The sequence below is a fragment of the Sminthopsis crassicaudata genome, chromosome 1 (genome assembly GCF_048593235.1).
Source record: "Sminthopsis crassicaudata isolate SCR6 chromosome 1, ASM4859323v1, whole genome shotgun sequence".
NCBI lineage: Eukaryota > Metazoa > Chordata > Mammalia > Dasyuromorphia > Dasyuridae > Sminthopsis > Sminthopsis crassicaudata.
Window position 1 is genome coordinate 511,257,257 of NC_133617.1, and position 27,072 is coordinate 511,284,328.

Consider the following 27,072-nt stretch of genomic DNA (forward strand, 5'->3'; position numbering starts at 1 on the left):
CCTGTTTTTGTTTGTTAGGGATGGGGGATGGGGAGTGTCACATGGGGATAACAGCGATGCTTAAAAATAAAGGGGCCACGGATGCATTCTTGAAAATGCACAAAGAAGAATAGTGGTATAAAATAGCTAACATTTATATATTGCCATAGGTGGTTGCCAGGCACTATGCTAAGCACTTTACCATTTTTATCTTATTTGATCCTTACAACAATCCTTGGAGGTAAGTGCTATTCCCATTTTACAGATGAAGAAGCTGAAGCAAACAGGTTAAGTGACTTGCCCAGAGTCCATAGCTAGTGTCGGAAGATGGATCTGAACCTGGATCTTCCTGACTCCAGGCCCAGGATTCTATCTACTGTGCCTTCTGGGGTCATATATATTACATTTATTTAAAAGCAAGTAGAATGAAACATTCAGTATCCTAGGGAATTGGTTTTTTGTGTTTTGCGTATGTAGAAATTCCCTTTGTGGAGGTGTTTTAAATTCAGTATAAAAAAAGACTTGATGGAACAGACTTCATGGTCCAACAAAGCAACTAAAGGGGATACTTTGTTCCAAATGAACAAAGCTGACAAAAGGGAAGACTGGCACTAGTGAGCATGGAAATAAATGTAGTCAAGAAGAAAAGAGTAAGAAACAGAGCTCCAGATAACCAGATAACCCAGTTAGACAGGGAAGATGTTTCAGGATACAAACTGCAAAACTTGCAGTAGCTTGCACAGCTCCAGAAATGGAGAACTGGCCCTAATGGATGGGAAAGACAACTGAGGGAATGACCTGGGCTCTACAGAATTACTTTTCTGGGTATGAATTTCCTCATCTATAAAAGAAAGTTGGTCTAGATGACTTCTAGCAATAACAGTTTAAGTTGCAAAGAGACAGTTTTTGGACCTATGTAACAAAGAATGACCTGAGACTCTGTGTTACTAAGAAGTTCTTAAGAAGTCCATGTTCTAGAAAGGAGACACACACACTCACACACTCTCTCTCCCCTCCCCTTCCCCCCCACCATAGGACCATGGCTTTTCTCTGAAAAAAAGAAGCTATTTGGAATTAACTCTTATAATCTTACATTTCAAATCATCTTCACATCCTCTTGGAGGATGGGTTGGCCCTTCTCCTCACCTGCTCTAAAGAGGTTTACCTCTAAAATCAATATTTACAATACTTTTATTCTTTCCTTTTCCATTGTCACCTTATCTTTCCCTGCTACCTACAAACTAGCTCAAAAAATCTTGACCCTTCTCTTCCCTTCACAGGCAGCACAGTGGACAGAGAGTCCAGAAGATGGGTTCAAATCTGGCCTCAGACACTTGCTAGCTTGTGATTTTGGGCAAAGATTTGACCTTGTTTGCCTTAGTTTTTCATCAGTAAAATGAACCAGAGAAGGAAATAGCAAATACTCCAGTATCTTTTATCAAGAAAACCCCAAATGGAAGCATAAAGGAAATGATCTATCCCTTACAGGCTAATTATTGTCCTGTATCTCCCCTCCTTTTTTAGTCAGGATTCCTATTTAAAGATTTTCAAATTCATCTCCACTTTTTAACCTCTCATTTCCCAAACCTTTTGTTTGGTTTCTGGGGGATGATTCATTAGAAGTTGCCCCCTCTCCATGGTTACAAATACTATGTTAATTGGTAAATCTTAGTATTTTTTCTTAGTACCAATTCTTGATCTCTCAGCACTTGACACTATTGATCAACATCACTGTTCTAGATTCTAAACATCATTCTATCCTGGCTCTCTTTCTACTTGTCAGATACTTACTAGTCTTTACATGGTAATCCTTCACGTGTCATGTCTAATGTGTAGAGATATGCTCTGGATTGTGTTCCGGGCCTTCTGCTTTGCTCCTTCTGGGTCCCTGAATAGACCCATCAGTCCCCGGGACTCCTCAATTGTCCCATGCAGAAATCAGCATCTGGCATCAGACCCACCTCTGACTCTCACTAGTTGGACTAGACTGTTCTGAAGTCCCTTCTGCCTTGACTGAAAAAAGAAAGTGTCCCACTGAATTGTATTTACCACAATATCTCATAAGTAACCCAAATAGGAAAGTGCCCTTTTTCTGCTGAGGGTACTAGTCAGCCAGGCTTACTACACAGCCTCGACTCCTATTCTCCTTCACCTTTTGCCATATCTTGACAAAGCAGCCCAGCTCTGTCTGCTCCTTCTCAACATCTCTCCCACCTGTCCCTTTCTTCCTATACATACCACAATGTCCTTATTATCCCCTTCCACTTGGACTGTCTATTGCAAAAGCCTCCCAAGTTTTGTCTGTTTCTCATTCTTCTACAGCTCATCTTCCACACAGAGAAAAAAAACCAAACCAGTTTCTCTACAACCCAGCTTTCCACAAAAAGCTCAGGTCTGACTATGGCACTGCTCCTGAAAGCATTAGTAATTCGTATTTGCCATAGGATAAAAAAACATCTCCCTTCATTTGGCATTTAAAGTCTTTCACAATGTGATAACAGCTTAGTCTTCTAGACTGACTGCAAATTACCACTATCCTTACACACTCTAGAAAGCTCAAACTGGTGTACTTGCGGGATCCCACCCCCAGGCTTTACAAAGGCTGTGCTCCCCATCCTTGGAAAGTTCTCCCTTATTTCCTCTTGGAATTGCTAGGTCCTTTTGAAGTTCAGGTGAAGAGCCACCTTCTCACCTCCTTCAAAATTCCTTTCCTCATTACCCTGGTTGTTAATTCCCTCCCCTTTCCCCACATTGTATTATTTTTGTAGATACCATTTTCATATAAATATACACACACAAACATTTTACATATCCTTATCTGTGAATGATATCTGCCTCAATATACTGTAAGTTCAGTGAGGGAAAGAACTATTTCATTTTTATATATAATAGAATTAAAGGTCAAAATGCTATAAATCATATTTAGATGCTTCTAGGTGAATAGCATTCTTTTAAATAATCAATTTAATCCATCCCATCTTGCAATAATATGCTCATTGTTCCATTGACCATAAATGACCACCTTTTTGAGATCTTGTTCCTTTTTAACCAGGGAAGGGAATCTGGGTGAACTATTTCCCTTTTATATGCAAGTTCTTTATTCATTATTTCAAATCCCTTATTCTCTCTGCTGACCAACATCCTTCCTTGTTTCCACGAACAATAACTGTTAAGAATTCCTCAGAAAGTTCCATTTTGATAAAAACAAAACATTTAAAAATATCCATTAAAAAAAAAAAAAAAAAAAAAGGGGGAAATATTAAATCCATTCAAAATTGCTTTCTCCTGATATTGGCTTTAGTAGTTTCTTCCACTTTAGATGGCTTACCTAAACTAGAGAGAGCTACAATCAATGTCAAGTCTTTGCATTATTTTACAGCACTAACATTCACAAACTGGATAAAATACAAATTGCAAACATCCACAACAGCAAATATTTACTAATAAATCTGGATTGTAGGACACTTCTACTATCTGTGGAATAGAGAGGGGTTGGTTTGGTAAAGCATGAGGATAATTATTTTCTTTGACTTTTTCATGTTATCTGGGTAGGTATTGGAAATATGTTATCTTCTCCATATTAAATCAACACTTATGAACTCTTTCTCCTTGCAAATGTCTGACATTTTTTTTCTTTAAATGTATCTGTACCCAATTCAGCAAGTTTAGTTAGGGACATGCACAGGTCATTCAGCATGCATGCTTGGCTGTTCCCAAGGTGCCATCAAACACAACACATCCTGCCCACCCATGAGAAGCTGGCTGCACAAGAGCCTGCTATTCTTCAAAGTCCACAAGGTGAAGGTGTATCGAGTCCTTGGACAAAGCGTCCCATGTAGGGATTTGCAAATGCAAAATGTGAGGGAGGAACTTGTGGGGAAGGTGCAAAGAAACTTTATTTGGTTTTCCATGTAGATTCTGGAGTGGGAGAGATGATCAATTAAAAAAGAGTAATAATAAAACAAGGAAAAAAGATTATAGCTTGATATGGAGGTATGAGCAGTGCATGCAGAGTGTGTTGCTCCCTCAAGGGAGTCAGATTGGTTGGTTGGTGTGAGTTGTTTACCTACATGACAGGGAACCTGGAATCTGGTTCGTTTCAGTTATCCCATGAGACCTGCTCAATTACGGACTGTCAGGGGAAAGAGCAAAAATAAAACAACAAGAAGCACATAAATCCTAAATGTAGCAGTGTTCATAATGACCCAGCCTCCACCCATTAGTCCCATAAAAAGCACGGATAACCTTTCCCCACACTCCCATCCTTTCTCCAGAAGTCATCAATACTAAGATATGGAGACACGAGTACATACAAGACAAAAGTAGTGATGACAGGAGGCAAAACAATACTAGACAACACAAAAGCTTAGATGGCAGTGGCTTTAGAAGTAGAAAGTAGAACTAACCAGACATTCTACTTCTCAGTTCTGGTTTCTTAAAGATAACTGCATTTATAAAAAAGAAACCTGATATTCTTATAGTAAATACATTTAATATGTAATACATATTACATATTATAGATATAATACATAATACATATTGCATGTAATAAGTGATCCTGCAATTAGCATAAGTTCTATGGAATTAAAGTTCATTTCTGGAAATTAATAGCTATTTCCATTTTGGCTGCCTCCAATCACTCTTGTACTTGAATTCTTCTGCATCCCTCTGGTCTTTAAAAAAAAAAAAAAAAAAAAAACTCACCTTTGACCTGATATTCCTTAATTGACGGCTAACACTGGATCTGTCTTTCTTCAAAAAGTCAGGGTTGCTTTTAGATTTCATGATATCTGAAAAAAACAAAAAGGCCCATTAACCTTTTCTTTTTACAAGTATTTATTAAATAGTCTATAACTTAAAAGCTGCAAAACATTTCCCCTTGTAGGGGCAAAAAAAATACTCAGTGAGGACTTAGAGAGTTCAGTTATGCTGAATCCAATTTCCAGATCATTTCTTATGATCATGATAAGATTTAAGAAATGTCACTAGATTAATTACAACGAATATTTATGTAACTTTGGTAAAATAACATAAAACATTCTAGCAATGTAATTTTGTGATAATGCCACTTTACAAAGCATTTCTTTCATAAGAACTTTCTGAGATTAATTATTTTACCTCAGTTTTAAAGATGGAAAAACTGAGGTTCAGAGAAGTTAAGTGATTTAACCATGGACATAAAACTTGGAAAGTTGCGGATCTTCTTAAACTCATATCATTTGACTTTGAGAAAAAGATAATTATACCTTTGTCTGTTTTAGAGACTAAATTCCTTGGGGGCAGCTAGGTGGCGCAGTAGATAGAGAACCTGCCTTGAATTCAGGAGGACCCGAGTTCAAATGTGATCTCAGACACTTAACACTTCCTAGCTGTGTGACCCTGGGAAGTCACTTAACCCCAGCCTCAAAAATAAATAAATAAATAAATAAAATAAAATAAATTCCTGAAGTGTTATCAACAAAAATTGTTCTTGTCTTTTCTCATGTTCCTAACTAGTAAACAAATGCTTGTTGACTAAAATGTCATTCTCCTTTTCAGAGAAGATTAAACAAAATAATAATTGAGCTGCTTTCTATTAATTATCATCCCATCCATTCCATGAACTCCTTTGATCCTTCTTTTTCTTTGCTGCCCATAGTTTCCACCAGAGTCTCTCCCCTCTAAACTTTATCCTAAACTTTAGTGTTCTGGATAATGACAGTTTAATATTCATTTTCTATTGTCTGACCTTTCATCTTTTATATATTTCCTTTAAAAATCTAAAACAGCTATTAAGTTCCCTGTGCACCCACATCACTCTCTTAAGATGAATGCCATTGTTTCTCCATGACAGAATTATTTCCTTTTGTTTCTTTGGAACTTCATTCTTTCTAAAAATATTTCTATTTAAAGTTTTTGAATTGCAAATTGTATCCTTTCCTCTCCTCACTGAAATAGTATTCAATCATAGGTTATACATATACAATTATGTAAAACATTTCCATAGTAGTCATTTTGTATAAGAAGATTGAAAAAAAAATCAAAGTGAAAAATAACATGCTTGAATTTCTATTCAGTAAATAGTAAGCTTTATCATTAGCCCTTTGGGACTGTCCTAGATCATTGTATTGCTGAGAATGGCTACGTCATTCAGTTCTTCATTGAACAGTACTGCTATTACTATGTACATTTTTCTTGGTATGTTCCCTTCCCCATGTATCAGTTCTTGTAATTGTTCCAGGTTTTTCTGAAATCCTCTAACTTGTAACTTCTTACAGCATAATAATATTCCATTATAATCTGGAGTTTATTTTCTAGGTATCTTTCACTTCTAAAAAGACTTCTCTTTTAGTTCATAGGATCATACCTATCTTCTGACTCATTTGAAATTTATTTCCCTCAAATCTAGAAAGTTTATTTTAGATTACATCAGGATTTCCTTTCTTCTATTACAAAGTCTAGGACTAAGTGGTCACTCTTCTCAGAGTCCACATCAATTCTATCCCAGCAATCAATTTCTTCCCTGATACTGAGAACCATATTCAGATTAGAATTTCTCTTTATTGGTTTTCAAGAATGAAATTATCTTTAAGTCAAATCAGGAAGTTACCAGTTGTTCTGTTTTTAGTGGAAAGAAGGCTCCAGCAGATGGCTAGATAACTGGAGAGCTTTCCATTCCCCACCACTGGTACCTCAGTATCAGGCTTATGATATGCTTCCCAAACTTCTGTGTACAGTACAATGACATTATACTCCTCTGCAGTACAAACAATTTTATATTCTGTTGCTCTTGGCAAACAGAATGGTTCCAAATTGAAGCAGTTTTGGGGCTGCTTTTGTCTCATTACTGTAACTGATCTATAGCTGTTTAAATTTTTGTATAAAATTTATTTTTCAGTAGCAAAATCACATTTAAATAAGTTGGAGCTATTTTCATTACAATGCATTGTTTTCTCATAGTCTTTTAGTTTCGTAAAAATGTTGATCTTTTCTCTAAATTGTCAATGATTTGGCTGTATACAAATTATTTGATTGGAGGAATGCAACCCATATCATGTCTGTTAAATGTATTTAGTTTCGTTTCCCATAATGTTATGTGTTGCTTTTCATGTTCATAGCTTCCCAATCTAATTCTCAAACTCTCTATATTAGAATATAGCTGTATGTAGCATTTACAAATAGCTTTAAATTAAGAAAGAAAGGAAAACTAAAGGAAACCAACCATATCCCGATACTGTGGTATTTTCAGGAGACTTTTCACCCAGTGCTTCTGTGGCTGCTTTTAATTGTTCTTTCAACCTGCTGATATCACAGTCTGCCTTGGCCTTCACAATACTCAACTCTGTGTAGATATCTTTGTACTTATCACTAGCATACTTCTTGTCCTTGGAAAAATGGGGGGAAAAGATTATAAATAAACAAGGAAATCAACACATGATCAAGACAAAAGCTGTGCCAGTTTTATTATCATATATTTAAGATACTGGGCCCTAGCACTTTAACTGAACCATATGTAATTCTGTGAATAGACATTTGGCATATAAATCCAAGAGGAGAAAGGATAAGTGGACACAGAGATTCACAGAATTCTACCTTCGAGGAATATCTACCCTTCTTCTAGTTCCATTGCTAACGTACTTGGTTTGGGAAAGAACCAGCTTAAATAAAATCAGAATTCTCAGGTATTAATAATTTTAAAGAAACAAACTCTACAAGACCCCTTCAATTAAAGCTTTAAGCCAAAAGAATCATTCTCTGTTCTATAAATAACATGCTGACGTGACTGGTTTTATCCAACTGTACACTTTATTGTTACGTAAGAAGGCTTTACTGGGGAATTGGGCCAGGATAAAAAAAAAAAGCTGATATAATATTTTACAACAAAAAATGTAGCTGAATAACCAATGAAACTTTTGGCTTATTTAGTTCTTGAACCATCCCCTGGCCTGGTCTGAGCACATTATATATGGCACAACTGTGAGATTCTATTAACTTTACTGGGTTGTATTACTTCATAATAACTTTTAAGGTTTTACTTGAAAACTGGGAAGCTATTTTTGATGAGGGATGATTTTCATATTTTCCCTTCTTTTTCCTCTCTCTAATTCACTCTTTGCTGTTAATCAAATAGTTATTTTAATATTACCCTCAGTGCTGTCTGCAGCTCATCCTTGAGAGAGCTGATTTCCTGTTTCAGATACTGTATTTCTGATTCCTTGACCCGCAATAAGACCTATAATAAAACAGAAACTAAATGTGATTACTCAGAAACAAACCTGCCAAGCCTATAAATGCAATATGGGGTATGAGGTAGGATAGGGAGAAGTAAATCAATCAATCAATTTGTTTACACACATACACACACACACACACACACACACACACACACACACACACACACACACACACACACACACATATATATATATACTTTTCTAATGTGACAAAGTGGTTCACTCACTATCAAAACTCCTGAATCTCCCTTCTTCAAAAATACCCTTTACATTTCAGTCACCAGCTCTTTGCTCGTGCTTAGTGTCTAGGAAATAGCCCATTTATATAGTGCATTAAAATTTATAAAGTATTTTCTTCTAATGGTCCTGTGAGGTAGATAGTGCAAGAATTTTGATCCCCATATTTAAGAGGCAGAAACTAAAGTTCAGAGATGGTATGTGCTCTGTTCAAGATCACAGTATCAAAACATGATTTAAACCCAAGTCTCTTCAAATGCAAAAGGTCTCTTACCACCTTAGCAAAAGTACGTATTTTATATCAAAAGTTATGTTCTAAGTTTAGACAGATCTACTTTATGGGTTTTGAATAATGTAGCTTTCAAGTATATTTTAAATTTGACAATTACAATTTGTGTTATCAGTATCTGTAGTTGATGGTAAAGCTATAGGTGAAGGGAAAAGTTGGAAAAACAAGTTCAGCCATTCCAAGTTCAGTTGACTCTCTGAACTATTAATAGAATATCCATCACAATCTCCCCTACCAGGCCAAAGCCTCCTTTCCTCAAGAAGTAACTTCCATCACTATTTCTTATTCATAAAACCATCTCTGACCTATCCATCTGGAATAATTGCTTCTTATTCTATACACCAAAAGAACTTGATGTCTCTGTAAATGATTTATCAACTAATAATGATTTTAAAAATTTTATGTTATTCCTTTGTTGAGCTGTCATTTAAATGTTTTATTGTTATTTAACCATTGAATGTGGAAACCTTTTCTTCTCAGACAAGCTGTGGTAAACTCTTTGAGGGCAGGAATAAAGCTAATATATTTGTATATCATACTGTGCTTTACATATTTACTAATTTGTACTTAATTTACTGATTTTACTTTGAAAAGTACCTCTAATTCATAAGCATCCTTGCCCTGTGTAAGAGGCGAACCAGCAGCCTCTCCACCACCCTCCCCAGTTAGTAGCGTTCGTAACCGAGTGATCTCCGCAGCCAGGCGGTTATTTAACTCCTGAAAAAGGAAAAAAAAAAAAAAAAAAAAATCAGAAAAATCCAAAGCAGGTATAGTTTGAAAATCCAAGTATTTCCTCCTCAGTAACATAATTATTAAAATTAAATTAGGTTGTAAGGGAAAATGAAACCAAATCTCCTAATTGTATTCAACTTCTCCCCAATGTAAAAAATTACATTCATGTTCTCTGTTACTCTCTAATACAGTGGTACCTAAAATATGAATTGGGTATGGTCTCAAAGTGATAGGTCATCAGTTGGAGAGTGGGAAGATGGATTGTACAACCTTCCACATTTACCTATTATCCCCAATCACTTCCTCATTCCAACCCCCAGCTTCCCACTCCTGCCCTAGTCACTGTGACGGCTTCCATCTTCCCCCTAACTATGATCCAAATAGCCACACGGCAGCATCTTTACGACGCCAGTAGGAAAACTCCCTTTTCTCTGGAATACCTGCCCATTATCTTGCCTTGTGGCTGGTGATAATTTTAATCAGAACAAAAAAAAAAAAGAATTAAAAGTAATTTTAAAAATTACTTTTTATAAAAAGTCTTTTATCTGATCCTTTAAAAATTTCTATTTTGTGTATGTTTTATTGTGTATATGTATATGCACACATATTTAAATGAGGAACAGGCTTCATGCTCAAAAAAGCCTAGAGTATACCTTGACCAAATCTGCCCCTGGGTGCCCTCCCTTCCCCTATCTTGCCCTGTCATTAGGATTGTCTAAGTGCTAACACAGTTTGGATGAGATAAGTATTACCAATTCTATTCCTTCTGGTGAAATAGATAATCACTGGCTTTACTATTTGCTTCCCACTGCCTCCTCCTAAGTCCTTTCAATTTTTATAATATAATCTACCTTGTCTCTATGCCCTTCAGATCCTGGAACTGCCATCTGACAGCCTTTTCAAGACCCTTGGATATGGGTGTTGCCTCTGTGTAGTATCCCTAGGATTTTGGGATTCTACAGTTGAACTTTTTAAAAAATATTCTTCTCCCAGTTGGAATGTTAGGAGAGCTCTTGGAGAGCAGGGAATATGTTGATTTTTCTATTCTGTTTTCAAAAATATTTTTGTCATTGCCTATTTTTAACCTAGATCAGATTACTTGTTGTGTTGGGGAAAGAGTGGGAAAGAGGGAGCAAAACTTGGAATACAACGTTTTGCAAAGGTGAATGTTGAAAACTATCTTGGAAAAATAAAACACTATTTTAAAAAGTAAAAGGAAGGGGATTAGGGAAAAAAAAGAAAATAATAGAAATTTAACATAATAAATAAAAATACAATGGAATGGAAAAGAAATACTTTCATCTCTGGTATTTAGCATAATACTAGCAGAGTAAGAATTTAATAAATGATTTTTCATTCACTAATCTATAAATACTATGTTTATTCCTGATTCTAAGCCTTTGGTCATCCTGCCATCCTTAGAAGCCTAGAACATTCTCTGCTATGTCTCAAATCCTATCACTTTAAGGCTAAATTGAGTCCCACCTTCCTCTAAAAAGTATTCCAGCATTGACATCTCTCTGATTTGACCTAGTAGAACGTGATCTGTATTACTCTCTTGGTACCTCATGTCAATCAATGCAAAGCAAAATAATATAATTACTTCATGTGCAGGTATCAGTAACACCATAGACTTTCAGGAACAGAAGAAACTTTTCATTACCCTAGTCCAACTTTTCATCCACAACCAGGGAGCCTCTTAAAAGGGGTTCAGATGATCTTACTCATATATCTTAAGTTCTTGGGGACAGGGGCTGTCTTCCACAATACTTAATCATGCTATGGATATAGTGGGGGTGCCCAATAAACATTAATTCAGTCACATAGGGCTTGAGAGCAAAACAGAAGACATTGGTCTTAGATTTTGAATTAGTTTTCTAAACCTCTCTTATAGGAGAAACTGTTCAAAGAAATCTGGGGTTAGTGATTCCAAAGTTAATGTGTTAATAGGGAAAAGATAAATATAAAGAACAGAAGCAGAAGATGGAATATATCTTTATGAAAAAACTTTTAGTTGTGATTGCACTAGACCATGACTTCACTGGAGTCTCTTTGGAGAGCTTTTGAATTTTTTTACCTGATTATGTGCATTGAGCTCCTGATTTTCTCTCTGGCACTGGCGAAGGGCCTGCCTCTCCGCCTCCAAAGCCTGAGCCAAATGAGCATTTTCCAAGCATTTTTGAGAGTACTGTTCTGAAAGGACTTCCAGTTCCCGCTGGACTGATTGCAACTCTTCTCTGTAAATAAACAATGATAAAAGCTGACATTTCTACATGGCTTTACGGTTTACAAAATACTTTGTGAGCTTTATCTCATGTGATATTCACAAGAACTCTTTTAGCCCAAAACTACAGGTAGCATTGCTCCATTTTACAAATGAGGAAGCAGACACATTTAGAAAGGTTAATCACATAGTCTCATAGCTAATAAGTGTTGGAGGCAGGGCTCAAGCCGAGGTCCCCTCCTGCTTCTACAGAAGCCCAGCACCATGCTGTGCTTCCTATGACCCTATCATTTTATGTAATCTCTGCAAAAACTCTCTTTATAAGGTCTTTCAAATATTTTTAAATGAAAGGTTCTTCCCTCTTTTAAATACAACCAATGCATATTTGAGGTGACTGACTCCCTGACTTTTGAAGGCAGAACCTTTACATGTCTCACTTAATATGATGAACATTCAACAAAAGTTAAGACACTATATACTCAGTATTTAGCATGATTTTTTGAACATAGTAAATATTTAATACATGCCTTCCCACCCAAATAAATAAATAGATGGATAGGCAGTCAGATAAATAAATAAATAAATCTCAAAAAAGAGAACAAAAAGTTAAGCAACAGACAGAAACATAAAACCCTGTGAATCCATTATGGGAAAGCAGGTCTGGGCCCAGAAGAAAATGCAGTCATTAGAGACCACTGTGATTCCTTCCCACTTCCCTTTAGTCTCTATAACTTTGTGCTTAATGAATTATTCTTAATTTCTGTAGCATGGTTAATTGGCTCAAGCCAAAAGAGAAACCCATGTGGGATTGGAGTCAAAAGCATTGTAGGACCAAGAATGAGGCTAAGTCCCAATATGGATGAAAATCACTGAAGTAAATCAATCTGCTACAGTCAACCCTTCATAAGCAAGTTACTGAATATACATGTTCAGAAAGTGGAAAACTTTGATATAGATAACATAGCAATAAACTTATTATTCAAGAGGAAAGCTCCATTAAATCCTTAACCCTGGGGCAGCTAGGTGGCGCAGTGGATAGAGAACCAGCCTTGAATTCAGGAGGACCCGAGTTCAGATTTGGTCTCAGACACTTAACACTTCCTAGCTGTGTGACCCTGAGCAAATCACTTAACCCCAGCCTCGGGGAAAAAAAAAATCCTTAACCCTAAGTTAGTTCTCATATAAGAAAAAAAAAACCAAACAAAAACTTGACATTATCCAGTTTTGAGTTTCATTTAGAAATAAAAACAATAGCTCAAATACATGGAATTGGCTAATATCTTGTTCCACCTTTACCAATATCCCCAAAATAGCAGAGGAAAAAGCAGAAAAGAAATAATACCTTATCTAGTGGTATTTTTCTCAGAGGGGTCCAGATGCTATTTCATGAATGGTAAAAATATGGATTAAAGCCAATTTTTCTTATTTAACGCATATGCCCCTATTTGAAGGTTTTTCTCGAAATTGCTTAATATATTATACACACACACATATATATATATATATATAGAGAGAGAGAGAGAGAGAGGTGTTTACATATATATATATAAATAAAATGTATATATACATATAAACATAAATATATGTATAAATATATTATACATACACACACATACATACACATACATATATATGTATATACACATACACATAACATTCTAATAGTATGTTGTGGGTTAACTAGCAGTCATTTATTATAGTTGTGTGGAAACTCTTGCTGCCAGGTGGCCCTGTCTTGCTAATAGCAGAGTTTCTGGCTATTTCTTCCACTCCTGAATATACACTCACATTCCCAAAGGAACAAAACAAAACAAAAAAGCAAACATACAGGTACTGTCTCCTAAGGGCCTCGATATCTGAATTGACACTGCTGATCTGAGAGCGATGGGTCTTCTCCAATTCCCGCTCCATTTCTTCCCGATGAGCATTCTTCATGGCCTCAATTGCTGTAAAGAAAGATTGAAAAGAAGCTCAGTAATTAGAGGGGACTGGGAAGCAGGCTTTTTTTATTTCAAGGTGGTCCAGAGTACGGTGCTTTTTGTGTCTTTATATTTTTGTAGACTGAACAAGTAAATCTCCTGTAACTTAATGTGGCAAATAGCAATTGTAAGAAATTTTTTAAAATCAGCTAGCAGTCTTAAATTCTCATATCACTGATTATAGGGTAGCCTGGCTTAAAGTGGCAGAAGACAGGGATCTTCAGGTTTACAAAGAAAATTCTTGTTCCTTAGAAGTAATGGAGAAAAGGTTTTTTTCTCCTTCTACACAACTAAGGGGATGCTTTCTTTTCTCCTCTTTTTTTTTTTTTTTTTTTTAAGTTGGAAAAGAATGGGACTAATAAGATAATTGTTAGATTCAAACACTGGTTTCTAAACAATGGAATTTTTTATAAGTGAGTTTTAGGGTTGGTGTATTTTTATTTTTAGGACAAAAATGGTAAGTCTCTTTGGAAATAGTAATTAATTTCAGGCATGAGTAATACTATACTTCAAAGGAAGGATAAAACAAAATAAATTTGGTAGTTCTTGCCTGGAACAAAGCATCTGTGAAGATTAAAAAGTGGGGGGGATATCTTTGAAGCAAGAGCTCTACCCATTTTATATTTTGGACACAGTAGAGAATCCTGTAATAAGTTGGTAGGAGTCTTTTCTTCAGGGTTTCACATTCTTATGCCTATTCAATTACTGTAAAATTTGTAGGAAGACCAAATGGCTGAAGCCAAATGGGTGTGGGGCCAAGAGCGGATTCAGTACCAGAAAACAGGCTGAGTGAGGATAAAAGCCACCTGTTGGAGAACAGCCCAGCTGAGGGAAACCTCCTGCTGGGACATTACACTGGACTTAAGAGAGTTATTGCAAGGAAGTCAAAGCTTCATTTCTCTGCTACTTCATGGCCACATTGGGAAGTCTCCAATACCTGCATTTTTTTTCTTTTTTTCCCCTTCTCTTTGTTCCTATCTTTTTTTTTTTATTAAAGCTTTTTATTTTCAAAACATATGCATGAATAATTTTTCAACATTAACCCTTGCAAAACCTTAAGATCTAATTCCCACCCTTCTCTAGATAGCAAGTAGTCCAATATATGTTACACATGGTAGAAATATATATTAATCCAATATATGCATACGTATTTATAAAATTATCTTGTTGCACACATACAAAAAAATTAAACCAGAAAAAAAATAAGAAAATAAAATACCTACATTTTTTTTCAATGAAAATTTTAATGACCTCTCTAAGAATTAACCTAAAATATAGGCTTTGAAATAGTAATATAACTTAATAAGTGACACCATGTCCAGACTAAGTCAAGGTAAAAGAAAGATCCAAGTTTTGTATGCAAATTTGACCACCTGATATGGTAGCAGCTGTCTCCTCGGCTAACAGGCGATCCTTCTCTTCCCGCAGTTTCTCCAGTTCCCGCTGGTGCTGCCTTTGCAGATCTTCTATCTTCTTCTGATGTGTCTCTTCCATAGCAGCAAACCCTCGTTCACATGTTGCCTACAAAAAGCAAAAGGGACTTGAAGCTTTTGTTCTTTTTTCTTCAGCTCTAAGTTAGGATGCCAAACTATAAAGCAAGCAATTCTCTTCAAGCCAGGCCTCTTGAAGCAGACTCACATCATTCCCCAAAATCATGTCCAGTGGCAGAAGTACTACTGAGGATGCAGTGATTGAGAGCACATGCATAAATTGGCTGAGGGAAGGAAAAAAGGGGAAGAGCTAGACAGGGCAAAGGATAGTTGGAGAGGCTCTTTAAATTGTCATTTGTGCTAAGTGACTTGTGTCACTTTTCACCTGTCAAAAATTTTGGGAAAAGATTTTTCAGTGGGGGAAAAAAAAGCCAATTTTATTTCCATATATCTGTTTTAAACTTAATCACTATCAAGAAAAAAGTGTTTCCTCTTAAAAATAGGTCGTATAGTTGTTAAGAGTTGGGAAATTAGTGCAATAAAACTCAAATGGACAAACTTTTTAAGGCCAATAACCAACCTTTCTTTCTTGATGATGGAAGAAAGGAATAAAGGAGTTGGCAGATAAATTAAGAAAGTTTGGACTTTAAAGGGACTCTGTTGTAAGGAATGGAAAGCATAATTTGTAAAATGTGTTTAATACTCAAAAAAAAAAAAAAAAAAACAAACCCACCCAAATCCAATCTAGACCTTATTGCTGTCACTATTTAATGGAAAATGCACTGGACTAGAGTCAGGTATCCTAGGTTCCCAATTTTGCCTTAATCTAACTGACTGACCTTGGGTTCAACTTTTCTGAAATTCAGTTACCTCCTACATAAAATAAAGAAGTTGGGCCAGATGATTGAGCTCGAATGCTATGTTATATGCCCTAATGCCAAAGTTTGATTCCAATTTTCAAACTTCTAAGTAATTTTAAGAAATTACTAGTAATGTAACCTAATTGATTACAGAAGTTATTGCTGGCACTATATCTATACTCAATAAAGAGTCTAAGTGCCTTTTCAGGCTCAGGAAGGCAAACAGACATTAGTCTATGTCATGTTACTTAACCTGATGGCTTTGTTAATAGCTGAAAACTCATTGGGTTCAGCATTTTCAAATTGTGATGGACACAAATCTTGACCAGGAAATCATAGAACAATCCCATAATTTCAGGATGGAAATTTTGGCCTGACCTATCTAAGCAGGAGACTTATGATATTAGATCAATTCTAAAAATGACATAAGGAAAAAAAAAAAAAAATGGATTGTTTCAATGCAGTGACACATTTTTCCCTCCTAGATCCTGAAAGATCTCTCAAAAGCCAAGTTTTCTTGTGAAGACAGGCCACAATTTTTAAAAGAATAGAAGAAATGACAAGCAAAAATTTAAATATTAATTTAGATCAAAGCTTTTCAAATTATGGGTTACAGTCCCATACAGGGTCACATAACAATTTGGGAGTCACAAAATTATGACTTGTCATCAGTAAATGTTTGATTTGAAAGATACTTATTATATATACCTATACTTAGGGTTGTGTAAAAATTTCTTGGGTAAAAAAGGGATTGCAAATGCAAAAAGTTTAAGTCTTGGTTTAGATTATATGCTGCTGCTTGTTAAGACTATGGATTTGAGGTCAAACTATATGATATCTTTTTTAAAGTGACAGTTAAACTTAATTCTGATGCTGTAGTCCTTCCAAAAGATGGAGTTAATATAATTCAAAACTCTTGAGTTAACTTGATGATCTTTTTTTTTTTTTTTAAAGCATTTTCTCTCTCATTTACTGCACTTTCTACTTTTTTGTGAATCTCAATTTGAGATTTGGCTACTTCTTTGCACATCTTTCTCTTTTAAAAAGTTGACTTAAACATGATGTTAGAAGATTTTCCTAACTGAAACTAGCTGGGTTAGAGAAGGTTTAGAAGAAAGAAGCAAAATCCTAAGGACCTCAGAAATGGGTCTTCTAGAACCTTGAGAGGAAATAGACTTTTAAGTACATACTTCCCAGGTATACAAGCCACCTTTCAATACAACTATTCTATGTAACAATAGACTTCACTAGGCTCTCAATGATAGAATTTGCTTTTGCATTCTATGTCAAAGAGTTCTATAAAAATGCTGTGGACAAGCTAGACATAGAAATTTGATATAGCACCCCATAACTTAGGGTAGAATCAATCTAGCAGTGTTAAGCCCTCAAAAAGATTCTTTAAATAAATACATTTCAATCATGAAAAAGCCTGTCCATTCCTTTCTGTTCTCTTGATAACTAGCAGTGTGATGCTGCCCAATATTGGGACTCATCTAAGCATAATTAATTAAGTAGTAAGCTAAAGAAGCCAAATTTATTATTTTTATGTGTATGTATATATGTATGTATCTGACAGATAAGAGGCAAGTAAAGTTTATAGGAAGGTAATGATGTACTAAGCTCAGTGTAAATACTAATTATAAAAACTAGAAATTTGATTATGAAGACTCACTGAAGTGCTATGAGGGGATAACTAATTCCACAGAGGATATGAACAAAGAATACTTTTTCCCCTGACCTCTGTAAAAATTTATATGTAAGGTGGGTGAGTACTTTTCACAAACTTCAGTGATTTATTTCCTCATTGAGAATGAATGTCATATAGTTGCAGCAAGTGCACTCCAAGGAGTACTAATTATTATTGTTTTCTCAATAAAATACAATCTTCTCAATTTCTCAATTTTAATACAGCTGCATGTTTGTATTCTGCATGTACCAGGGTTGTTCTTCAAGTCAGAGTTCACTATGAATAAAGAATTAGAATATAAAGCTGATGATTTCTATCTGCTGTTTCAGAGTGGAAATGATGGAAGGCATACAATCTGGATCTTGGCTACAGGGTCTAGCAGGAAAGACTGTTTAGCCTGCCAGTGGTAAAGATTTCTGGATATTAGAATCCCACTAAAAATGCCATTGAGGCAACTGAACCATAAAAGAAGGGCATTGGTCTTTTCAAAGTTTTGAAACTCTAAATGTGGAGGTGTAATGAGACTCATTTGGGAAATAAATTCCTAGCAATTGACATGTGGTCTCTAAAGAAAAGGAAGTAAAAGTCAGATAAGCATTTAAGTTTTGTTCCTTAAAAACTGGCCATTATACAAGTTATCTGGGGGTAATCAATTTCCCTGGTTAGACTCCACTAGAGGCCAATTAACATTAAAAACAGAATAAATTGTTCCATGGTTACTGGTTGAATTCCAAACTCTCTTCAGCTACTTGCAAATTGTTTCCTAGTAGCTAGAGAAATTGGGAGGAAGAGCATGGATGGTTTAGTACAATCCATCACTACTACAGGTACAAGTTAAAGGACATAATTACTACATACCATTACCTTTTTATACAAAGGATGGTACAGTTATTTAAATCATGGTTATCAGGACAATTAGCAAAAAAAGGTTATTTTTCAATAGTTGATAGAAAAAGGAAATAGGTTACAAACTCATGTATAGTAAGAAAAAACACATGTTCTCATGAAGAAAACCAATAAACTTCAATGTCTAGTCCAGTCAAGAATGGAATTAGACAAGGTATTACAAACTGTGCACTGTTTGTCTTGCAAAAATTCTTATTTCAAAGGAATATCTATGGGATTCTATCTTTTAGAAGTATCAAATATAAAAGGGTAAAACAGATACTTGAATTGTCCATTACTAGAGGTGATATTTATTTCATAACCTTTGACAGTTTTCAATCTAAAAAGATCTCAAAAATAAAGGACCGGGGAAGCTAGGTGGCGCAGTGGATAGAGCACCAGCCCTGAATTCAGGAGGACCCGAGTTCAAATCTGGTCTCAGACACTTAACACTTTCTAGCTGTGTGACCCTGGGTAAGTCACTTAACCCCAGCCTCAGAAAAAGAAAAAAAATAATAAAATAAAATAAAATAAAAATAAAGGACCACACTAGCACTAATGGTATCAGCTCTTTTAAGACAGAGGATGGGATAGGAAGGCAATCAGGGGAGAAGAAAAGAAAGGAAAGCAAATTCTAAAATGCAAAACTGCTTTCTTAGAAAAGTCACGAAAGGGGCATTTCAAGCAGAAGGAAAAAGATTATGCAATGTTCATGTCTGATAAAATAAGAAGAAAAAGCCATTGAAATGTATTTTTTTTGCCATTTGCCTTTCTTCTCTGGGAATAATAGCTCCCCCACCCACCCTGAGAAAAATGACTGAAAGCTTTCCTCTTGGGAATCTTTTCAAAGAGAAGCTATTTTTCTCTTATCCTTTTGCTAAAATCAAACAGAAAGATCATTACCACAAGCCGTGAGCAATGCAATAAGATTGCATCATGGCGAATGAAGAACACATGTAGCTAACACAATTTAAACTTATCCATTGTTTCAAGGCATTTGACTTAGAATCAAGCCATTGCTTAACTCCAACCTAAACCCCCCCCCCAAAAAAAAAAAAAATCAGGAAAATCCTTCCCTGAGCAAACAAGAACATTGCATTAAGAAGGTAACATTTTTCCCAGTAAATATTCTGTAAATTAAATGATGCTTTTAAATAAACCTTAAGATTCTCAAAGTCTTTTTGGTATTTTTCCCTCAGAGTTGAGGCATTTCCCTCCAGGTCTTTATGTTCTAGTTCTTCTCTCATGACGTTCATCTTGGCTTCCAGCTCTTGGATGCGCTCTCTCAGCCCAGTCATAGAATCTGGCTCAACTTCTGTCATTAACACGGCACCATCGAGTTGGTCTGTGGGCCAAATGTGATGGATAGATTGGGGTTCTGTGGAAGGTGGTACTTCTGGGTTCTGCCTTTGGTAATGGTTCAATGTTTCTTGCAAGCACTGCAGGTTCTGAGTATAATGTTCCTGCAAGGTCCTAAGTTCTTCTTCATGAATTATCTGCAATTCTTTTATTTTCAGCTGAAATTTGTCCTCAAGGGTCTGCATTTGCTCCACATGAAACCTTTCCATATCCTGTTTATCTTTCACAGATGCATCCAGCTGACTCAAGACCCTGGTTCTTTCTGCCTGCAAAGTATTTTTGGTGCTATTTAATTGTTCCACCACACTTCGGATCTCCTCTTCATATCGATCCTGAAGAGCAAAGATGCTTTCGCTGTGCTTGCTTTTGACTTCTTCCAAGCACCGCTGCTGACAGTCTAGCTGAGCAACTTTTGCTTTTAGTTCATCATTTTCCCTTTCAATAATGGAAATCACTTCCAAGTACTCACTCTTCTGCTTGTGAAGAAGTTCTTCATACTCCACCCGAAGGGCAGCAATGGCCCGTGTTGGCTCATGGAACGAGGCATCCACACTATTCTTCCAGGACTCTTTGTAAAACTTGAGCTCTCTTTCATACTCCAGCCTCATTTTGCAAACTGAGTAACAAACCTGAGCCTGAATAATTGCATCTTGAACTAATAAGGAAGAATAATGGCCAAGGTGATTTAAGCAATTAAAATATGAAAGGCTTTGTGAAGCTTTGAGAAGCTGTTGACAGTCACTCATGGACTCCAGTGCAGGCAGTGAGACTAGAGCAGAAGCTACTTCCTCTAAGACCCGGGCCCTGTCCTTCAGCTGTTGGGCAATCTTCTCATTAAGGGTCACATTGCTCTGACCCGGCAAGGCAGGGCACTCCGGGGATTCCCCCGAGTCTGGACAAGGCAGCATTTCTGATGAGCTCCAGTCCCCAGTTACGGGCACATCTTCCTTAACGCTCTCAGGAAAACCAAAGGCTTCTGAAATCTGTTGCATCACTCTTTCAAAATCAGGAGTCCTGTAGGCTTTCAGGATTTCCCCTAGCATACACTTGTGTTGTCGAAGTGCAATTCTGGTCCTGTTGAGGTTGTCTTCAATACTTTCCAGTTTTTGGTAAAACGACTCCCTCATGGACTGTGCAGTTAAACCAAGTTCTGCCCTGATCAATGTAGCATCTGCTACTGCCGTGACAAGGTCTTGTGGGAAACTGAAATGGTCGGCTTCTGATTTATTTGCTTCCTCCTCCCTGTGTGGTACCAAGTGCTTACTGAGTTCCTCTACCTGGTTCCAAAATTCACCTTCCAGGATTAATTTCTTAGACAAGCTATCTGCTAAGGTTGCAGCTGTGTTAACCACATGTGTGGGCTCCATCGCTACCTTTGCTGTCAGGTAAATCTCCTGGAGAATGTGGGAAATGTCAGAACTTGCATTTTTTAAGGACTCAGCTATCTGATTTATCAATGAAGCTTCAAAAGCTATTCTCTGGGAAAGTAACCTCAACTGCTCTTGCTCAGTCAGTTCAAGGACCTGGGATTGTACCTGTAGATTTGACTGCCCTTCATTTAATGAACTGCCTTCCCCAAGCAAAGCTTGACTCAGGCTGTCTGAAGATGATGGTAAGTGATGCAAAACCCGGATTGCATTTGATAACGTGGTCTCCAGGCTGGCCAGAGTGGCCATACACAAATCTTGCTCTTGTTCTTTTTCCACCTTTGGCAAAGATCTGAGCTGTTCCCTGCATTTCTCTAAACAGGTCAGAGCCTGAGTGTTTTTTATTTGGAAGTCCCCCAGCTCACCCACATGATTTTCTACCAGCTTCAGCTTTTCCTGCCTTTCCTTTTCTAGCTGGGAAACCAAGGCACCAACTTGGGACAGACTGGCCTGTAACTGTTCATGTAGCTGTGACTCTGTCCCGGCCCACTGGTGGTGAAGAGCAATTAAAGTCTCTTGATTCTGTCCCTGCTGGCTCTCCAGCTTCATAGTTACGTCTTTGAGCTTTTCTTCGGTAATATAAAGCTTGGTTTCCAGGGAATGTATGATGGAAATATAAGTTTCTGGGTCACTGACTCCAGAAGGGAGACAGCTAGGAACTGGTTCCGACGACATGCTTTCCTCGGAGAGTGACCGGTCCTGGCTGGTGTCTGACGATGTGCTACTTGTCCAGTTCTTTTCTGACCCTTCTGGGTGAATGTATTTTTGGCACTGGATGCTGGAAAAGCGAATTCTCTGCCTTTTAGCACCGGGGGCTCCCCCGTCGGGCTTCACAAGGGCTTTCTGATGCCCTTGCTGATCTGGGGGCTCTGCTGACTTGAGGGGGGATAGGGCGTCCTCGAGGCCCCTCTCCAAGAGCTCCCCACACAGCTCCTTCGGAGCAGCTTCTTCGTTCTGCAGGGGCACTTGGTAAGAACCAAGCAGCGCTCCTGCAGCTTGCACGTTTGGCCCCAGCTCCACAGGGCTGTCCTCCTGCACATCTGGCTGGGCACCCGGCTCTTCCCCATCCTTAGTGGTGCTGTCAGCAGCCTTTCTTAACAGCTCTTCCTTGGCCTGGAAGAGCTTCATTTCTGTTTCTTCCAGGCTGCCACCCAGTGCAGCCATTTTCACTAGAGCCTCATGGAGGTCCTGGTCTTTCTTCTCCAGAATTTTCTCATGCATTTCCTTGATGTGTTTCAATTCCTCCTCCTTTTCTTTCAGAACGGTGTGCATTCCCTGGAACTGATCCAGTACTTTCTGATAAGACTGCTCCAGTGTTTGATAATCCACCTCCCACGACTTGAGTTTTTCTTGTAGTTTAGCAACTTTGTGGTCAGACTCTGCAACTTGATTCATCAGCTCTGAGAACCGTTGCTTAATTTCATCCCGTTCTTCCTGAAGACTCTGAATGTGCTCAGCCAGCTTCTGGATGCTAGCCTCCTTTACCTCCAGCTGCTCTTCCAGCTGATGCACGAGCTCACTGCCTTCGAATTTTGCACTTAGTTTCTCTTTTTGGAGAATTTCCATCTGCTGCTCATGGTCTTGCAGCTGATCTTCATACTCGCAGGCCTTGTCCTCCACCTCCTTGAGGTTCTGCAACAAAGCCTGCTTTTCCTTCTCACAGCTTTCCAGCAGAAGCTCGTAATTCTTCTGCAGCTTCTCCTCCATCAGGGCCTGAGCCTGCTCCCTGGCCCCAAGCTGCTGGCTGAGGTCAGCAATTCTGTCCTGGAGCCTCTGCACCTCCTTCTGATGGTCCCGGTGCAAGGCCTGCTGCATCTCCAGGTCCCGCAGCTCTTGGGTCTTCTCCAGGAGCAGGGCCTCGGCGCTTCGAAGCTGCTGCTCGCTCACCCTCAGCTGGAAGCTCAGGGTGCTTTCACTCTGCTGCCACTCTTCCAGCTGCTCTGTGACCTTCTCCTTCTCCATCTTTAAGTCACTCTTGAGCTTGGCCAGAGCCTGCTCTTTGATCGACAGCTCTGCAGCAGCATTGCTCAATCTCGCCTGCAGCCGCTGGATTTCAACCTCGTGGTGCCGGATGATGTCCTTTGCCTCCCCATAACTACGTTTCAGGGACTGAATTTGATGATTGATCAACTCCTGGCGTTGGCATTGGGTTTCAAGCTCACTTTGGAGATCTTGATTGACTTTATGGAGCCTCTGCCAGGCACCGGATGGTGAGGTGGCCACCTCAGTCTTAAAAAAATTGATCAAATATTAAATTAGTAACACTCTTGGTGTTCATTTCTGAGTGTCACACCTCTGGTCAGGATGGACCATTAGAAAAGTTCCTTGGGTTGACCCATCTTGGATGACTTTTGTTCTTTGCATATTTTTTAATTTATTTATTTTTTTTAACCTCAACAAATCATCTTAATTTTTAAAGCAACTGCTTCCAGGTAAACAGAAAACATGGACAATAACATCAAACATCTCTAAATATAACAGAGTCTAAGAGAAATCAACCAAACCAAACTGAAAAATGGAACACACCAATAAGGAAAACGAAGACAAAACAACAAGAGAGGGTCGGAAGTGAGAACAGGGGGGAAAAGGGGGAGAAATTTGCAATTTTTTGTTTGTTTGTTTTGCAAAACAAAAAGTGCACAGTTCTGGAGAGCAAATCCTGAAAGGAAAAAAAAAAAGCAAAAAACAAAAAACAAAATCAAAGAAGTGACGTGCAAATAAATGACATCACTTCCTGCCAAATACAAGAAGGGAAGATGGCTGCTTGGGATGACATTTCTGTAGGCTGCTCATTTCTTTTTGAAATGTTACTAAATCCTATAACATGGAGGATTTAATCTTAACCTATAAATAGACAAATGGAGGGGGGGATGGAAATCATAAAGGAAAAAATGACCCACAAAACAAACAAACCTTTGTAGAATTCAAAACAAGAAAGTAAGGCATGCAAAGAGGGGAAAAAAAAAAATGAACAAATGAAAGGCATGCAAAAGTAGACAGAACTAATATTTTTTCCTTTTTTCCAAACAAATAAATAAATAAATAGTGAAACAAAGCTGAAAAAAGCAGCCCAGCCTAAAAATTTGGCCTGCCTGTGGTACTGTTTTCTGGTAAGGAAAGCCCACAGATGTGACACTCAGTTATGTTTAGTTAGAATCCATGCTTAAAACCAAACCATGCAATCCTGCCCTCCCAGCATGTTAGCAGAGAACCACCCTGAAAAGTCAGTGAACAACCTCATGATATTTGAATGATAAAGTGTGCTTATTCATTTCTAACTCCTGTTAGTCTTCGAAAAGTTTCTAAGTACCATATAAATCTTGAGAAATAACAGCAATAAATCAAAGGAAAAGTTAGTACCCAAGGATTGAACCTGGGGGCTTCAGTGAAAGGTTGATGCAATCATCCAGGTTAGCCAGAAAAAGCATTTATCAAGTAAATAATGTGCAAAATCTGTTGTTAGTCAGATACCACTATCAGCTCACTATAAGTAGTGATCCCACACATTTAAATGATTCAATTTAGAACCCCAAAGTGCTTGGGTTTTAATAGGCTATATAAGAAAGACTACTAAGAGTTGAGGGGCTACAATCAGGAAGACATCTTCTTGAGTTCAAAAGCAGCTGCAGATACTAAGTGTGTGATCCTGGATAAGTCACTTAACCTTATCTGCCTCACTCAGTTCCTCATCTGTAAAAATTAGTAGAAAATGAAAAGGCAAAAAAGCACTCCAGTCTCTTTGCCAAGAACACCCTAAATGGAGTCACAAAGAATCAGACATGACTAAAAAAAAAAAAAAAAAAAAAAAAAAAAAAACCCAATATCATTTCTATGGGATAATTGAAAACCACTGCTATTTCTAGGCTCTAGGCTTAGGGCATACGATGAAAAATTTAAAGCGGCTGGAACAAGGAAGGAGCTAAATTATCTGAAAGTGTCATAAAGGATTGAGGAATATCCAAAAGGACCATAAGTCCATGAGCTCAGGGCAGAAGGGGGAAAAAAAGTAAAGAGAGAAAGAGGAGGAAAAAGGAAGGAAAAGGAGGGAAAAGAGAAAGTAAATAAGAGACAAAAGGAGAAGAAAAAAGGAAAAGGATAAGAGAAAGGGTGGGAGGAGGAGAGAAGGGAAACAAAAAGTTAAGAAAAGCAAGAGAAAAAACTATGTATCCATAAGGGGACCCACATCTGAGGCTGGTTCATTTTCTGATCTGATCATCCCTGTTGTACCAATTTTTAGGCTGTTTTGGAACTTAAATGTATAGAAAGTCTATGAAGACATAGTATACTTAAGTAGGTCTTTGGCTAGGGTTTAGAACTCTTTTATTATTCAGAAATCATGGCCATACTAGATCTATAGTTCTACGACTAAAAGTTGTAGACAGGAAGATCTGTCTCAAAAAATGCAGAGGCAAGCTATTGCTAGAGAGGACAGAACCCACAGAGGCCTACAGCTGGCAACGTGGAAAACTGAGGCTAAAGAAACAGCTGGATTCTGTCCACAGTTATGACTGTTATATTCTGAGGGGGAGTAGGAGAAGAAGAGACCATGAGACAGTGTCATGTGGGTGGTGGAGAGAACCTAAGAAAAGCTTTCTAAAGCCCCACTTGAGATCACAAAAATTTTATTCATCCCTCCCAAAGACTGGCCATCAAACTGGTTGGTCTGACCCAAAACAGTGGGAGCAGTCAGAAAACCTTCCAAAAAGCTTTTCCAAAAAAAGGCATTCAAATCTCTCCCCTGTCTGCAGGAGGGTCCCAAGCGATATTTCTTATTTGTTTTGGTTCTATCTCAGCTGCCAACTGACCTTATTGCCAAAGACCAATCTTTACAGGTCACAGAAAAGTCATCTTTCCTTGTCCAGAGAGCACAGAGCACCTCATAGACCTTTCAAGAACTCACAACAATTGAGCATGTGATAGTTTCTAAATTGCTTTATGATCCTGTCCCACAAAGCTGGGAGAAATAATGAATACAATGGATGACATATTAAGAATTGAGAACAATAGGAATAAATGTAAATTAATTCAGTTAATTAATTTTAAAATGTAAATTATTACACCTAGGTTCAAAAGTTCAACTTCACAAATACAAGATAGGGAAGGCATAGTTGAATGGCACTTCACCAGTCTGGAAGTTTGAGTTTAATATGACTTAATATGATATAGTGGGCAAGAAAGTTAATGATATAATGATATAAAGACATATAATGTCCAGGACAAAGGAAGAACTAGTCCTAATATACTCTTCCCTGGGCAGATGATATCTGGCTTATTATTATCTATGCTTCCATTAGTCTCTACCCACATGACGACATGGAAATCATCTTGCTTTGTAGGATCAATTTTCTTATCTACAAAATTGGGGTAGCATCTTACCTACCCAGCTTTAAAGGTAATAGTGAAGAAAAATAAGATAATTTTTTTAAAAAAACATCTTGAAAAGGTAAGAAATATGTTGTTTTATTTAATATATATGGGAATGCCTGCCATCTAGGGGAGGGGGTGGAGGGAAGGAGGGGAAAAATTCGGAACAGAAGGGAGAACAAGGGATAATGTTGTAAAAAATTACCTATGCATATGTACTGTCAAAAAGTGTTACAATTATAGAATTAATTTTAAAAAATCATAAAAAAAAGAAATATGTTGTTTACATACATTTCCAAAAGTGACTATAAGTTCCTTGAAGACAGAGATTGTTTTTTGTTTTGTCCTTTTATCTGTAGCACTAATGCCTTGAACATAGCAGGCAATTATTTATATACTTATATTAT

The 27,072-nt window shown here is 37.4% G+C and overlaps 1 protein-coding gene across 1 annotated transcript in view; it reads right to left on the reverse strand.

The window, feature by feature from the left end:
• The window catches only part of MPRIP (myosin phosphatase Rho interacting protein), a 213,525-nt gene that overhangs the window by 4,831 nt on the left and 181,622 nt on the right, over positions 1–27,072 (reverse strand). The window contains 8 exon segments of the mRNA XM_074281598.1: positions 4,684–4,769; positions 7,181–7,343; positions 8,105–8,191; positions 9,316–9,435; positions 11,528–11,687; positions 13,503–13,620; positions 15,027–15,174; positions 19,676–23,530. Coding sequence (XP_074137699.1) covers positions 4,684–4,769; positions 7,181–7,343; positions 8,105–8,191; positions 9,316–9,435; positions 11,528–11,687; positions 13,503–13,620; positions 15,027–15,174; positions 19,676–23,530 — 4,737 coding nt within the window.